At 44.8% G+C, this 13,764-nt stretch overlaps 4 protein-coding genes across 7 annotated transcripts in view; 2 read left to right on the forward strand and 2 right to left on the reverse strand.

The window, feature by feature from the left end:
• The window catches only part of LOC105563413 (zinc finger protein 34-like), a 7,835-nt gene extending 7,253 nt beyond the window's left edge, over nt 1-582 (reverse strand). Inside the window, exon 1 of the mRNA XM_012014997.1 lies at nt 511-582. The gene's annotated coding sequence lies outside the window, so the exon portion shown is untranslated. The remainder of the gene's footprint in view (nt 1-510) is intronic.
• On the forward strand, nt 579-4,922 carry LOC105563412 (transmembrane protein 184C). Of its 3 annotated transcripts, none has more exons than XM_012014993.1 (7): nt 579-659; nt 1,711-2,023; nt 2,206-2,242; nt 2,335-2,612; nt 2,683-2,889; nt 3,299-3,514; nt 3,650-4,922. In XM_012014993.1, the coding sequence occupies exons 2-7, from the start codon at nt 1,776-1,778 to the stop codon at nt 3,945-3,947; spliced, it is 1,284 nt and encodes a 427-aa protein (XP_011870383.1). In that variant the 5' UTR covers nt 579-659; nt 1,711-1,775; the 3' UTR covers nt 3,948-4,922. The 3 variants fall into 3 exon arrangements, with proteins under 3 accessions (XP_011870383.1, XP_011870382.1, XP_011870381.1); XM_012014992.1 differs by lacking the exon at nt 579-659 and adding an exon at nt 835-971 and having other exon boundaries at nt 1,691-2,023; XM_012014991.1 differs by lacking the exon at nt 579-659 and adding an exon at nt 835-971.
• A 1,552-nt stretch (nt 4,923-6,474) lies between these two features.
• On the forward strand, nt 6,475-9,896 carry LOC105563416 (thymidylate synthase). Of its 2 annotated transcripts, XM_012015002.1 has the most exons (5): nt 6,475-6,796; nt 7,367-7,604; nt 8,247-8,510; nt 8,605-8,867; nt 8,956-9,896. In XM_012015002.1, the coding sequence occupies exons 2-5, from the start codon at nt 7,394-7,396 to the stop codon at nt 9,163-9,165; spliced, it is 948 nt and encodes a 315-aa protein (XP_011870392.1). In that variant the 5' UTR covers nt 6,475-6,796; nt 7,367-7,393; the 3' UTR covers nt 9,166-9,896. The 2 variants fall into 2 exon arrangements, with proteins under 2 accessions (XP_011870392.1, XP_011870391.1); XM_012015001.1 differs by having other exon boundaries at nt 6,475-7,604.
• A 241-nt stretch (nt 9,897-10,137) lies between these two features.
• Nucleotides 10,138-12,811, reverse strand: LOC105563415 (uncharacterized protein C6orf106 homolog). Its single transcript, XM_012015000.1, has 3 exons — nt 12,402-12,811; nt 11,307-11,653; nt 10,138-10,448 (listed from the first exon to the last, which is right to left on the reverse strand). The coding sequence occupies exons 1-3, from the start codon at nt 12,557-12,559 to the stop codon at nt 10,345-10,347; spliced, it is 609 nt and encodes a 202-aa protein (XP_011870390.1). The 5' UTR covers nt 12,560-12,811; the 3' UTR covers nt 10,138-10,344.
• Nucleotides 12,812-13,764: the final 953 nt, after the last annotated feature.

Below are 13,764 nucleotides of genomic sequence, written 5' to 3' on the forward strand. Positions count from 1 at the left end.
CGCAAGCAGTAGCAAATCCAATCTGTAGCGTCGTCTACGATGAACGCAAAACGCAAGACGCTAGGCCGCAAGCAAGAAATCGACCAATCGCAGTCAAGTATGAGAAGAACGATCGACTGTGATTGGTCGATTTCTTGCTTGCGGCCTAGCGTCTTGCGTTTTGCGTTCATTGTAGCGCGACGCTTGTTGATTTTCTTACGCTTACGTTTTACGTCCTTACGGAATTTTGTGTGTGAAGGCCTTTATTGCCTTACGTTCTCGACTGTGATTGGTCGATTTTCTTCATGCTTACGTTTTACGTCCTCAAGGAATTTTATGTGTGAAGAAGACCTTAACGTCCTCGCGATCCCCGCGGGACATTTTCCGCCCGCACCTTGGCGGCACTGACCACTGACCTCCTCCTCCCCCCTGCTGCGCGAAGCGAGCAGCGGCGGCGGGGGGGAGGAGGAGCCGCGACTTTCCGGTTTCCGATGGCCGCGCGGAGCGTCGCGAGACGTCAAATTGGCATACCCGCGGCGAGGTGCGTGCTGTACATACGTGACCCCACGGCGTTTCGACACGGCCGCGATCGGGCCGGCGGGGCACCGCGACGGCCGGTGACGTTCGCGGCGCACGGGCGCCGCCGGCGCGTCACGTCGACTCGACGTTGCTACGAGACGGTAGGTGAACCGCCGCCGCGCATCTCGCGCTCGAACCGCGACGCCGGGACTGAGGGGTTAAAAGGCGAGCCGCTCCGCGCCGCCTACGCTGTCACTCAGCTGATTCATCTCCCCCTCCGCCCCGCGGCTGTCCCTCTCGCTCGCACTCTCTCGCTCGCACTCTCTCTCTCGCTCTCGCTCTCGCTCTCGCTCCCGCGTGCATCGCAGTAGTGCGCAGAGATCGTCGCCGAGTTTTGACACTGCGAGCGAGGAACGTGCGGAGGGACGTGGCCCGTGAAAGGAGATACCGTGTTCCTGCGGGGGGTAAACTCGGTAATTGCGGCCGAACGATATGTAATCTCGCGGCGAGAAAGGCCCTCGCTTTCCGACGCGACGTAATTTAATGCGCGCCCACGTCCCCGGACAGGCCAGATCCGTCGAAGACTGACTTTTTGCCGCGGGTGCCTGCCAGCAAGCGCAACTGCGTAACGCAAAGTGTCTTCCAGCGATGTACAGCGCAGGCGACACTGTAACGCGATGAATCGCTTTGTCTCTGTCGCTTGCCATCGCTAGACAAGGACGAAGTGATGCTATGCGTTGCGTTGTGTCAGTCTGTCCCTCGCCGGAAAGCACCCGCGGTGAATCGTTTTTTCTTGGCTGTTCGCCGTTATTAAACGGGGATAAAATTATTGTCTGCGTTACACCGCGTCGAACTGGGTCTCGGCCGCAGGGCACCTGTCGTGGAAATGCTCGGAATGCATTCCGACCGTACTTGTGCCGTTTCCCCTGGAAAGCACAGTAGAAATGTAGGCGATGCTCGGGCACCTCCACGACAGGTGTCCTGATTCCGTCAGCGGAACACCAGCAGCGGTAGAGCGGGAGAAGACGTGACGACGGATTCGTTGGTGAAACCGAATGAGATCTGCATTGGTCCGTTTTGCAAGTGTAACAAATTCTCGCCTCGACGACACGTTGTGTCTTGACGGTTACTGCTGGCAATTCACTGTCGGAAACGTCCTAATCCCGCTTGGCGATCGTGACGTAGTTCTCAGCGATGGCTCGCACCTTTCAGAAACCGGACCCGGCCGAAGTCCTGAAGTTATGATGTGACGATACCCGAAGCATCCGCGGTGAGCGATGGCGTCGATCTGCCGGCGCTGGAGATTATGGATATTGCCCGTGCTGACCTGCCTGTACGCGCTGCTCATCGTCATACTCGTGCCAATCCTGCTGGTCAACTCCATCAAGAATGGCTTTAAGAAGCAGGACCAGGGCGCGCTGGTGGGCGGCGCGTTTGTCCTGCTGGCGTTGCCCATCACCTTCTACGAGATCATCCAACACATGATATACTACACGCAGCCTAGGCTACAGAAGTATATAATAAGGTGCGTCATTTCCCGGCGAGAAGGACCTGCAGAGATGTGACCTTAGGTCCACTTGACGCTGCAAATACTTGAAAGCGTTCTTTTCCCTTCTCTTGATAAGAAAAAGAAGAAGAACGCTTTGAAGCGCCAAGCGGCTCTCTCCTCGATTAGATGCTAAACATTTTGTTCCTTTCTTTCTTCAGGATATTATGGATGGTACCCATCTACGCAGTGAATGCCGTAAGAAACAGTTACAAATCCCTCTTACGTACCCGCCAAAGGCGCGCAAGTACCTGCTCGATTGTTTAACGAACGCTCTCTGTTCTGTACAGTGGTTAGGTCTGGTATATCCCGAGGGGAGTATATACGTGGACAGCTTGAGGGAGTGCTACGAGGCTTACGTGATATACAATTTCATGATGTATCTGCTGGCCTACCTGAACGCCGACCACCAATTGGAGCATAGACTGGAGATCTCGCCTCAGGTGCACCATATGTTCCCACTATGCTGCCTTCCCGACTGGGAGATGGGCAGAGAATTTGTACATATGTGCAAGCACGGGATCTTACAATATACAGCTGTTAGGCCTATATCAACTTTGATATCATTGTAAGAAATCGGCGGGGATCTCTATATCTGGTATTACGACGTTTCGATGTACGGTTTCGTGTCTTTGCAGCATATGCGAGTTGAACGGAGTCTACGGGGAGGGTGAGTTTAAGGGGGACGTCGCCTTCCCGTACATGATCGCCGTCAACAATCTGTCGCAGTTCGTCGCCATGTACTGTCTGGTACTCTTTTACCGTGCCAACGTAGAGGCCTTGAAGCCGATGAAGCCGATCGGGAAATTTTTATGCATCAAAGCTGTCGTGTTCTTCTCGTTCTTGTAGGTATCGCCGTAACGTCCGGATAACTCGGAAAAGAATGTACAGGGCGTCTCATTTTGAATGATCCACGCAAATATCTCCCGAAAGTATGATAGATGCGGAAAAACGTTTCGAACAAAAGTTGTTCGCTTCGAAGAGGGAGCACCACATAATAAGGTGGTGCCATTGACTTGACCTTGGACAGTTATTTGAAGGTCGCGTGAGAGTCACCTTCAATTTTTTTAATGGGACCTTCTATTGTTTATTGCACTATCTTATTCTACTAATTAATATGAACGACTTTTGTCGGAAACATTTTTTGATTTGCCTAATAACTTTTGAGATGTTCAAGAGAAAATTTATAACTTTTCCAATGTTTAGCTTGTGATATCGCATGTGATGTCAGTATTGCGCTTTTTGGATTTACAGTCAAGGAGTGTTGCTAGCTCTCTTGGTGTACTTCGACGTCATATCGAGTATTTTTGATACGGATAACTCGGATGACATCAGGAATATATCGTCCAAATTGCAGGATTTCCTAATTTGCATAGAGATGTTTTTAGCCGCGGTGGCGCATCACTATAGCTTCTCCTACAAACCGTTTGTCAATTTGGCGCAGGGTCAAGCGTGGTGGGATGCATTTAGGTACGTGAGACAATTGACTATGAATGTCGAGTAGATTCTTGAGCCAATCAAGGCATGCCTCTTAATTAAGAAACAGATTTTTTACAAAACTATGTTTTACCTTCTTCGCGAACCAATACACATTTATCGCCGCAGAGCGATGTGGGACGTTTCTGACGTGCACAACGACATAAAGGAGCACTTGGGCGTCGTCGGCTCGTCCCTGAGTCGCAGGATACGCGGACGCGGTGCATATCAGCAGGCTTGGGGAAGCGCGACGGAGCGTACGTCGCTTCTGCCCGAGGTCGCGGTGGTGAGCCAAGCCAGGAGCGCGCCTGCCTGTTCGTTTTCGGGCTACAATACCGAGGCCGGACTGAACAATAATCCATCCGTTGGGGAATCCGAAGAGGCGGCCGTCAACGCGCTGGACAGCAGTAATGCCATCAATACGTAGCCAATACGTTCAAATCCGTCTGCGTGGGGAACGGTACTCGAGCGGATCTGTCGCGAGACCGGCGACTTTACGAATATCGCTCCTTAGTATTAACTCTAAGTGGGGAAAGGGGGGTATATAGTTTTACAACAACATTCTTCAGCGTACAATTGTACAAATCATTGCGATCACTTATCACATGCATATCGCGTCGAGACGTACACGTGATGTCCCGGGACCGCGGGATGTTCGCGTGAATCACGGTCGATTCGAGGATAATCAGCGAGAACGTCGAAACAATTGTATTATTGTTGCGTCGGACATTTTCGTGGCGAGCTCGCGTTAGAATCTCTGGATTTAAATTTCGTCCGAAATTAATCGGAATATCTTGAGCTCTCGTCGTTCTCCGTTAAACGCGCTGACGAGTCGGCTGAAGAGTCTTTAGAGAAAGAGGACATCCGGCGGTCTCGGGACGTCCTGTGGCGCGACGCGATTTACGACTTAAGGAATTTGATACGACGAACGGTGAATTTTGTGAGGAATGTCAACTCGCTTGTTACGTTCTTACTTTGCGAAAGGCACTCGTGCACCTTGCATTACCAAATGATATACTACCAAATACGATGTACATACATTTATATATACGTAGAGAGAGAAAGATTGAGGAAATGTGATCCTGTACGATAATGTTTGTACATACCTCGAATGACCAACGCATCACACACACACATACACACATTTTATCACACGTCCGACAGAGATGTATCTTATCTTTTTTTCCCTCTCGATGTATCAAACAAAGGCCACAAGAACGAGCCGTCCGGACGTCAGACGCTCGGGATCTACCTGTAATCTGGCTATTCTTTTTCGCTTTATGTGTACACACGCGAATGTGTATATCACACTCTGTGTATGTTTAATTTAAATTTATTTTATGATTACAGTATATCGGAAAGAATAAAGTCTGTGTACGTTTTGCATTGACCCTTACAGAAACCGTGACTTTTCCAAGAGTTTCTTTTCCACAAGAAAAAAAAAAGAGAAAGAGGAAGCTTCCTTAAGTATTTTCAGGAGAACCGATTAATGCGCGCGCGTCTTTTCGAGTGTGCGGACCACGAAGATTTCGAACCACGAGCTCCAGCTCGCTCGGAAAGGCTATTCATTTCACGCTCCAAGAACGTCGTTGCTCGATGGCACTAGTCTTCAGTAGACTAGAATATCAAGTGTAATATTCTGGTGACATTCATAAAATATCGTATGTGATATTTTTCGAGAATAAGACCTCAACACGGGGCTGTATTCTATACCACCTACCGACAACTATGCCGGTGTTGTTTTCTACGTCGCGAGATATCACGTCAGATTGATTAGAAGATTACTTAAATATCACTGGTATCTGATTCAGGTTCCAAATACTCAGTAAAATGTTAACAGATTCATCAGAAACCCACACCAAAACCATAGCCATGTGTCCGCATTTGGCTTTTGTCTTGGCAATAGAGTGCTGGCAGAAACCGAGCAGGTCCAGTTACGTGAGCAGAGTTTGTTGCAGTTCTGCTGACACGCTGGCAACATGTCGAATATATCAGTTTCTGTGCGATCTGCAGTCTTTCTGCCTTCAAAATGTGTAGTGGACTTTTGACAAAATCCGGCTTCTATTATGAGATAGCAGATTTTCAACATCCAAATTCAATAACAGATCTCTTTTCGCAACTATTACACAATCTAACAATGAATTTTTTGTTAAATAGATTTTACTCCAAGAGCAACAGATTCATGGTGGAACCAACAGACGATGCCCATATAATGTAGCAGAAACCCCGCTATCTCTTATTAGGGGCTTATCTTATAAGTGGGGACTTCCGTCTACATACAGGGTGAGTCTTTCCATATCCGACAAAATTTTTGAGAAGGTAGAACGGATCGAGATGAACGGAAAAGTCCTATACCATTTTGCAATTTTCGTAATAGTTAACGAGTAATTAATTATTAAAAATCGTTATCTTAGGCCGGCCTACCGCCCAATTCGAGCGCGTGGCAAGATGTGACCGCCCGGCGATCGATATTGCTATGCGNNNGTGGCAAGATGTGACCGCCCGGCGATCGATATTGCTATGCGCACATCTCGCCACGCGCTCGAATTGGGCGGTAGGCCGGCCTAAAACAACGATTTTTAATAATTAATTACTCGTTAAGTATTACGAAAATTGCAAAATGGTACAGGACTTTTCCATTCATCTCGATCCGTTCTACCTTCTCAAAAATTTTGTCGGATATGGAAAGATTCACCCTGTATAATCACTGGCAAGTGATGTAAATATAGTGGAAGATCGATGAGGAAGAGTTAAGTTTAAGGTAGTTGTTTCGCGACAGTAATGCTCAAAAGTTTCTTCCAGACAGGAACCAGCACTCAATTATTACAATAATAACATTTTTTCTTACAACTTTGAGACGGTCAATTTTAATTTAATTAGTGTTATTTTGCACGCGTATTAATGTAAAGAATAAACGTAAAAATTTGAAACAATTCTCACACAAATGATTTTACGAAATAACTACCTTAAATGTCATCGTCTAATTCCATATCGATGCCAGTCAAAAGCAGAGGAGTTAAGAATGGGGAATGTCCTCATGTTTCTTTAAATTAATTACAGGCTACAACATCTAGTTTTTTCAAAGAGCTTTAGTAAAATTGATCTATTGTCTAACTTTTTTTAAATACCGCCTAGATTTTATCATTTCCATTTGTTGGCAACACTGGCCACCTGCTTCTATTGTTATGTGCCGCATCCACCTTCAACTGGGCGAGTCACGTGTGTCGTGTCTCGTTTCCCGCGCTCGGCTGCGTGTAACCACCGAACCGGCTGAACGTGCGTTCCGTTTCACGTATAATGCATATAATACATCATTTATCTTTGATTGTAACTAAGAACGTAATCAAGACGCTTTTCACTCGAAGAGGACCGGAATTCTCGGTCGAAACGTTGTGTAATTCCTTTGATGAAGTACTGCCGGATACGTCGAATAATTTTGCCCATTACGTTTTATTTCAATTAATCACTGGCGAAGAAAAGACGCAATATCATTTATCTTTATTTAACATCGGGTAAATGATGCATTACGTGCATCATGCGTGAAACGGAACGCACTCTAAGGCCGGTATTCATAGTCAATTCTTATTTCAAAATCATCTTAAGTGTTGTCTTAAGATGCTAATACGGCTCTGTGATTGGTTGAAAGCCCATTAAGAGCGTACTTAAGATAATCTTAAATATAAGAACGGACTATGAATACCGGCCTATAATACCCTCCAAAGAGTATGGTCATTTAAATTTAAATAACTCCGGAATGTGACAGGAGTTGATCGTAACGGCTCTCCCTCGCACCATCCGTGATAACGATTCCCATTTTGATCGTATACCCTGCATTGTGTGTCTCAGATATTATTGTAACGCAATACACGCGACATGTCGAGTGACAGCGTCGAGATGGAGTCGTCGCGAGGAGCAACGGGTGACCTGCAGCAGAGGAACGGGAAGGCGAACGAGGAGCACGAGGAGTATCAGTATTTGCGGCTCATCGAGAGGGTTATTAAGACTGGGGCGAAGCGAGGCAATCGCACCGGCGTCGATACCTATTCCATCTTCGGCACCCAAATGCGATTCAGCTTGCGAGATGGTAAATGCACCGTAGTTTCACTCAGGATATACGTTGGTAAAGCTAAGGTAGCCGGTAATAGTTTCTAGGCACGGCAGTTGCAACCACAGATCCTTCATGAGGCATCCTTGCCAAGTAACTTACAATCCTTCATATCCAGTTAGCAGATTGGCAGCAGATTTATCAGAAGCCCACACCAAAACCGTAGCCATCTGTGTCCGCATTTGGCTTCTGTTTTGGCAACAGAGTCTGCAAAACATAAGTACGCTGTTGACTGATTGTCGGCAGAAATCGAACGGGTCCAGTTATGTGAGCAGATTCCGTTGTATTTCTGCTGACACGCTGGCAACATGTCGAATATATCAATTTGACGAAATCTGTTCTGGCAGATTTGGCTATCCGGGTATATAAAGAAAAGAGTTGAGAATTCTTTATTATTCACGAGTTGACAAGCTTTCTATGTTATTTCTACCTGGACAGCCGAATCTGTCGGAAGTACATTTTGCAAGGTGTACTGCAAGTTTTGCTGGCAAATTGTTAACAGAAATATAACAGTCTGCCAGCGAAACGCAAATTTGACATGGACGTAGTTAACGGCAGTCTGTCGTGATATTTTCTTTGAACCTGACAGCAGGTTGCTAACGTTTTATTTGCTGGATACAGGCGTTTTTCCATTACTTACAACTAAGAGGGTGTTCTGGCGTGCGGTGGTCGAGGAACTGTTGTGGTTTATCAAAGGATCGACGAACTCCAAAGAACTAACGGATAAGGGTGTTCACATTTGGGACGAGAATGGTTCGCGGGCTTTCTTGGACTCGTGCGGCTTCACGGATAGAGAGGAAGGTGATCTGGGGCCTGTCTATGGCTTCCAGTGGCGGCACTTTGGCGCCGAGTACAAAGACATGCGCACAGATTACACGGGACAAGGTACTCTGGACTTTAAACAAGAATCCTTTTCCTTTTGGTTTATATTTATTGTATCTGGTCATTTGAAAATTAATTGTATACTTATTTATTCTAGGAGTAGATCAATTGAGAGAAGTTATCCACAAAGTGAAGTATTCTCCGGAGGACAGACGCATCATCATGTCAGCCTGGAATCCGATTGATATTCCGAAGATGGCATTGCCACCGTGCCACGCTTTTGTGCAGTTTTACGTGAACAACGGAGAATTGTCCGCGCAGCTTTATCAGAGAAGCGCGGACATGGGTCTAGGAGTGCCATTTAACATAGCCTCGTATTCCCTGCTGATCTACATGATCGCTCATGTTACCGGACTGAAGGTGAAGGACCGACGATACCTGGTTCCGCGTTCGCAAAAAATTCCAAGAGACGAGTCTTGCTCTACTTTCTATTTTCTTTTATTTTCAGCCAGGAGAATTTGTACATACAATGGGAGACTGTCACGTCTACGTCAACCATACAAGCGCCCTCGAGGAACAGGTAAAACGCGAACCGCGCGAGTTTCCAAAATTAAGGATAGTTAGAGAGGTCAAAGATATCGACGGTTTCACTGCCGAGGATTTCGAATTGATCGATTACAAGCCACACCCCAAACTCGTCATGAAGATGGCCGTCTGAGCTAATTTGCTTGAACAAGCTCGATCCTCCGAAAGATCTATATAAAGTTTAAATTCGCCCCCGTTAACATTTGTGGGGCGTCGTCGATCTTTCCGTACTTAACTAAGAAACCAACGTGCTAGAAACTAGCCTTCCTACAAACTAGTATTTATGATCAGTATTCAGATACACCGATTAAGTTGTAGTACTTTCAATTACAATATTTTCGATTTTGAGAGAGATGTAAAAAAATTACCTCTAACAGTTCGACTTATCTTTCTGTGTAGGTGTGTGTGTGTGTGTGTTTGTGTTTGTGTTTGTGTTTGTGTGTGGGCTGACGATAAGAGTGAATATATTTTGTATTATAATCCCCTAGCTATACATATGTCGTAAGTTAAGTCTTATATACGCATATACATATGTCTCTGTACGTATATATGTGTATATTTAACTGAACTTGACTTTCTAAGAAAAAGTATATTTTCAATAAATCTGTACCTTAAGTGTAGATCAATATCTTCAATTACCCATCGCATATCTATCACGCTTTCGTCTCTTTATTTCAATAAGAATCATCGCACGCGCTCTATCCCGACTTCTATATTACACAAATTTAGTTTTTCGGTCGACTGCATGTGATCGACAAGCATGGACGATCGTAAAAGGCCTTATGTAAGCAGCTTCTCTAAGTATAACAAAATTATGTAATTCTATATATATATATTCTATATATATTCTATATATATTTATTAATTATATATATTTATATATATATTTATATATATATGTATAAATTCGTTATTTTTTTATATAAACCAGTATGGATAAACATTGGAAATAATCATTCCTGCACTATGAACAAGAAATTATCTCTAATGAAAAAATTCCAGATGAAACGGTTAGTGGAAATGTTGTTCTTTAAAATGCATTTTTTTAAAATTAGCTTCGCGTCTCTCCTACGAATATTTCAATCGGAGTAAAAGTATGGCCAAGTCTATTGCATTATTTATTAATGGTAATATCCTTGCTACACAACATTTTCCTTCGTCTTATGAGGTGCACGAGCGGCGACAAACTCCGTTGTGAAAAAAGCGATCTATACAAAATTTAGAAACAACTGTCGATTCTCACAATCTGAGAGACGTTTCTTATACAATATTCCGTAAATCTTTCTTAGGGGAAACTTTTGTACGTCAAAGGCTAGCACATTTGTACATCATTGGACTGTGTACTTAACTGATGCAACTGTTGAGTAACCGCCAATGTGCCGCATTCGTTCACCGTGATGATCACCCAAATAACATCTGCGAAAAAGAGACACGGATCATTTTAGCGAGATACAACTAAAATCCAATCAGTCGGAGCGATCTAGAAAAAGGATCAGTTTTATGAATTTATAGAATTCAACGGAAGAATGAACACTAATAAGCCTACGAGTTTAACATTATCAGTTTAAGATATCGACAAGATAAGAGAATATCGCAACTTGCGCGTTTATCTCGATTAATATACAATTAGTTCTCGATAAAATAAATCGTCCTCCCTGGGCCCAGATTGATTTACCGAATCTATGACCGGTTTTCATAGTCAGATCTTATATTTAAGGAACATTTTATTGGCTACGGAGTATCTAAAGATAGTCTGAAAACTATCGTAAATATAAGATCTGACCATGAATATTGCCCTGTGTCAACGCAAAACGTTCATTTCTTTCTCTTAATGCTATACGCTCGTAAATTGGCTGATCCTCTCTCTACATGACACTCGCGATCATGGACTCGATCATGAATCTCTTCCTCTAGCGTGAACGCGCGAAAAAAGTGATAAATTTCATTGAAGAATTCAATATTCGTCAATAAATAGAGCCAACGCCGGCTGTTAGTGCTGTGTTTATATATTTAAGATAAGTATAATATATAATTATACATTTTATAAATAAAATGTATGCTTATTTCGAATGTCTTAAATATATAAACGCAGCACTAACAACCGGCATTGTCTCCTTTGCCTATATTTATTGATGTTGATTTTATCACACGAGCCTTTGTTTAATTTCAAGTTTTCGTCGATAAAATTTTTCCCTTCTCACGTGTTCGCGCTAGAGGAAAAGATTCATGATCGAGCCCCATATGTGGAAATGCCGCGTAGAATTCGCAACGTACCACCGAAGTAGACGCCGTTGGGCGTCATCATTCTCCATTTACTCTGATGCATGCCGGTCTCGACCGGGCTTTTCAACATCACGCTCAATTCCATGATCTCCTTGGGTCCCAGCGGTGGAACGGGTATCCGCGCGCAACCCATTTGCACACCGCTGGAATGCTGCAGGTGAATCCCGTTGGGCCACGCCTCGGTACCGCTGTTCTGCACTCGCCACGACTTTTGAAAGTTTGTGTTAGGCGGCACGGCCTCTCCCTCGCCGATCGTGCTATCGCATATCAACGTCATGCACGGTGTGTTGAAGGGATTTCCGAAATCAATGTAGCTGCATATCGCCGCTTGCAGATTCCTAGACAGGAAAACCTTGTATTACAATAACGTCCAGCGGAAAGAGGTTCTGCTTATTAATTTAAGCGACAAGATGTTGAAATTGTATTTGGTTCGTCTCAACGTAACAATGGTCCCACTTGTTCGGGTTTGTTATCTGCAAGTAATCAGAAGAGAAAGGCAAGGGTACTAGATATGATAAGAGCGACATATCTGTCCTGTTACACATCTTCCACTAACGTGCTGCGCTAAAAATTTAGAAATTTTTAACTCGATTTAAATGCCAATTAAGGAATTCACTGTTCGATTGTCGGGCATCGTTGATCTCTATCAAAATTTTCTGTTTACGTTACGCCTTCCATTTAAATAACCTACCTTCCCTCTAGCCTCAAAATACGAAAACATACACGAGCAGGTCATTTAAATTGCCAATTACGAGGGCATGTCGCGTGGCCCAAATCAACAAATGAACAGTTAGGGTCCTGAAATGGGACACTGGCAATGACACAGATTTGTCAAAAGCGGAACAATGGCATCTCGGGGGAGAGAAAGAAACGGAAGGGTGAAGGAGAGAGTGACGCCGCGTCGCGGCGAGTCACTTTAAATTGGGGGGGAAAAAAAGGAGAGGAAAAAAAAGGGAGCCTTTCACAGAGAGGCCCGAGGAAGGATCCCTGGGGGGTCGCGGTAAACATGGCGATGCAAGGTTAGGTGCGTGGGCAGCGTACACTGCGGCGAGAGGCAAAGAAGAAGGCGGGGAGGACGTCCGTTACCAATTGTTCATGTCAAGGAAGAACGCGGCGGTGGTCTCGTTCAGGTGGCTGTCGGCCAGCAGCTTCTGCAGCTGCTTCACCAAGTCGTCTTTGTCCGTGGTGCCCAGACAGCTAAACTGGTGCAGCAAGTGCTGGTCCAGATCGTTGTTGAGGTCCATGATCGCGCTGACTTCTCGAACGGCCCCCACGACGACTTAACGCCCCATGTGACGGGCTGTTGAGGCTGTCAACGTGCTGTCAACCTGCGTACACTCTTCTTCTTCCTCCTCCTCCTCCTCTTCGCCGTCGCCGTCGCCGTCGTCGTCGCCGTCGTCGTTGTCGTCGTCCTCGTCGTGCACTCAGTCACGGATTTTAAATGTCATTCTCCCGAGCGACTCCGCCAGTGTTGTGCGAGACGGGCCGGGTTTTCTCGCGCATGCGCGGCAAACGTAGCATCCGTGAAATATCTCTATGGACGTAAAGGCGTACCACCATCGATCACCCGTAATTTTGCAATTTTTTTAAAAGTATGAAATTATGTTTATATGTAATTAATCGTATACATTTTATACACATAAGAACGATATATACTTATACGTATATATTTCATACATACTTTTCTTTAAATTGCAAAGTATCTTGCGCGCGCGCGTGCCTGCACGCGTGTGATAAACAGAGCGGAATCAGCGGATCGCCAATCCCAAGTAGACCATTTCGACGGGATTTTTGAAAGGGCTCTATCAGAATGATCTTGTGATTGGCGATTCGCTGATTCCGCTTCCGCGTATTCCGCCTCCATGGGACGTCGCCCTCAAGAGCTGCCACGGCCCCGTTGTTCGCGATTGGCTAGAGACTCTCTAATCAGAGTCTGGACATTCGGTATTCAGCTTCTGATTGGTTCGCCATGTTCTCCCCTTCTTCTCCACCGTCCTCTCGATCGGGGCCTCTCGAGTCGACGTCAAGTCCCCACACTCCGCGCAAGATCCTACATAATTCTACATCATTCTACATCTTTCAAAATTCTAAATTCTAAATTCTACATCATTCTACATCGTTCCACATCTTTCAAAATTCTGAATTCTAAATTCTACATCATTCTACATCTTTCTAAATTCTAAATTCTACATCATTCTACATCATTCTACTTCTTTCTAAAGTCTAAATTCTAAATTCCACATCATTCTACATCTTTCTAAATTCTAAATTTTAAATTCTACATCATTCTACATCGTTCTACATCTTTCAAAATTCTGAATTCTAAATTCTACATCATTCTACATCGTTCTACATCTTTCAAAATTCTGAATTCTAAATTCTACATCATTCTACATCTTTCTAAATTCTAAATTCTACATCATTCTACATCATTCTACTTCTTTCTAAA

The sequence above is a fragment of the Vollenhovia emeryi genome, unplaced genomic scaffold (assembly GCF_000949405.1).
Source record: "Vollenhovia emeryi isolate VEMERY1.0 unplaced genomic scaffold, V.emery_V1.0 DF939176.1, whole genome shotgun sequence".
Taxonomy (NCBI): domain Eukaryota; kingdom Metazoa; phylum Arthropoda; class Insecta; order Hymenoptera; family Formicidae; genus Vollenhovia; species Vollenhovia emeryi.

Excerpts from the sequence above, each read along its gene's own strand:
- LOC105563415 (XM_012015000.1), bottom strand. The coding sequence starts at position 12,559 with ATGGACCTCAACAACGATCTGGACCAGCACTTGCTGCACCAGTTTAGC. Across the intron at positions 11,654-12,401 it reads TTCCTTGACATGAACAATTG|GAATCTGCAAGCGGCGATAT; the intron begins GTAACGGACGTC and ends TTTCCTGTCTAG. Across the intron at positions 10,449-11,306 it reads CAACGGCGTCTACTTCGGTG|ATGTTATTTGGGTGATCATC; the intron begins GTACGTTGCGAA and ends TCTTTTTCGCAG.
- LOC105563416 (XM_012015001.1), top strand. The coding sequence starts at position 7,394 with ATGTCGAGTGACAGCGTCGAGATGGAGTCGTCGCGAGGAGCAACGGGT. Across the intron at positions 7,605-8,246 it reads GCGATTCAGCTTGCGAGATG|GCGTTTTTCCATTACTTACA; the intron begins GTAAATGCACCG and ends TGCTGGATACAG. Across the intron at positions 8,868-8,955 it reads CTCATGTTACCGGACTGAAG|CCAGGAGAATTTGTACATAC; the intron begins GTGAAGGACCGA and ends TTTTATTTTCAG.
- LOC105563412 (XM_012014993.1), top strand. The coding sequence starts at position 1,776 with ATGGCGTCGATCTGCCGGCGCTGGAGATTATGGATATTGCCCGTGCTG. Across the intron at positions 2,243-2,334 it reads CCATCTACGCAGTGAATGCC|TGGTTAGGTCTGGTATATCC; the intron begins GTAAGAAACAGT and ends TGTTCTGTACAG. Across the intron at positions 2,613-2,682 it reads ATATCAACTTTGATATCATT|CATATGCGAGTTGAACGGAG; the intron begins GTAAGAAATCGG and ends GTGTCTTTGCAG.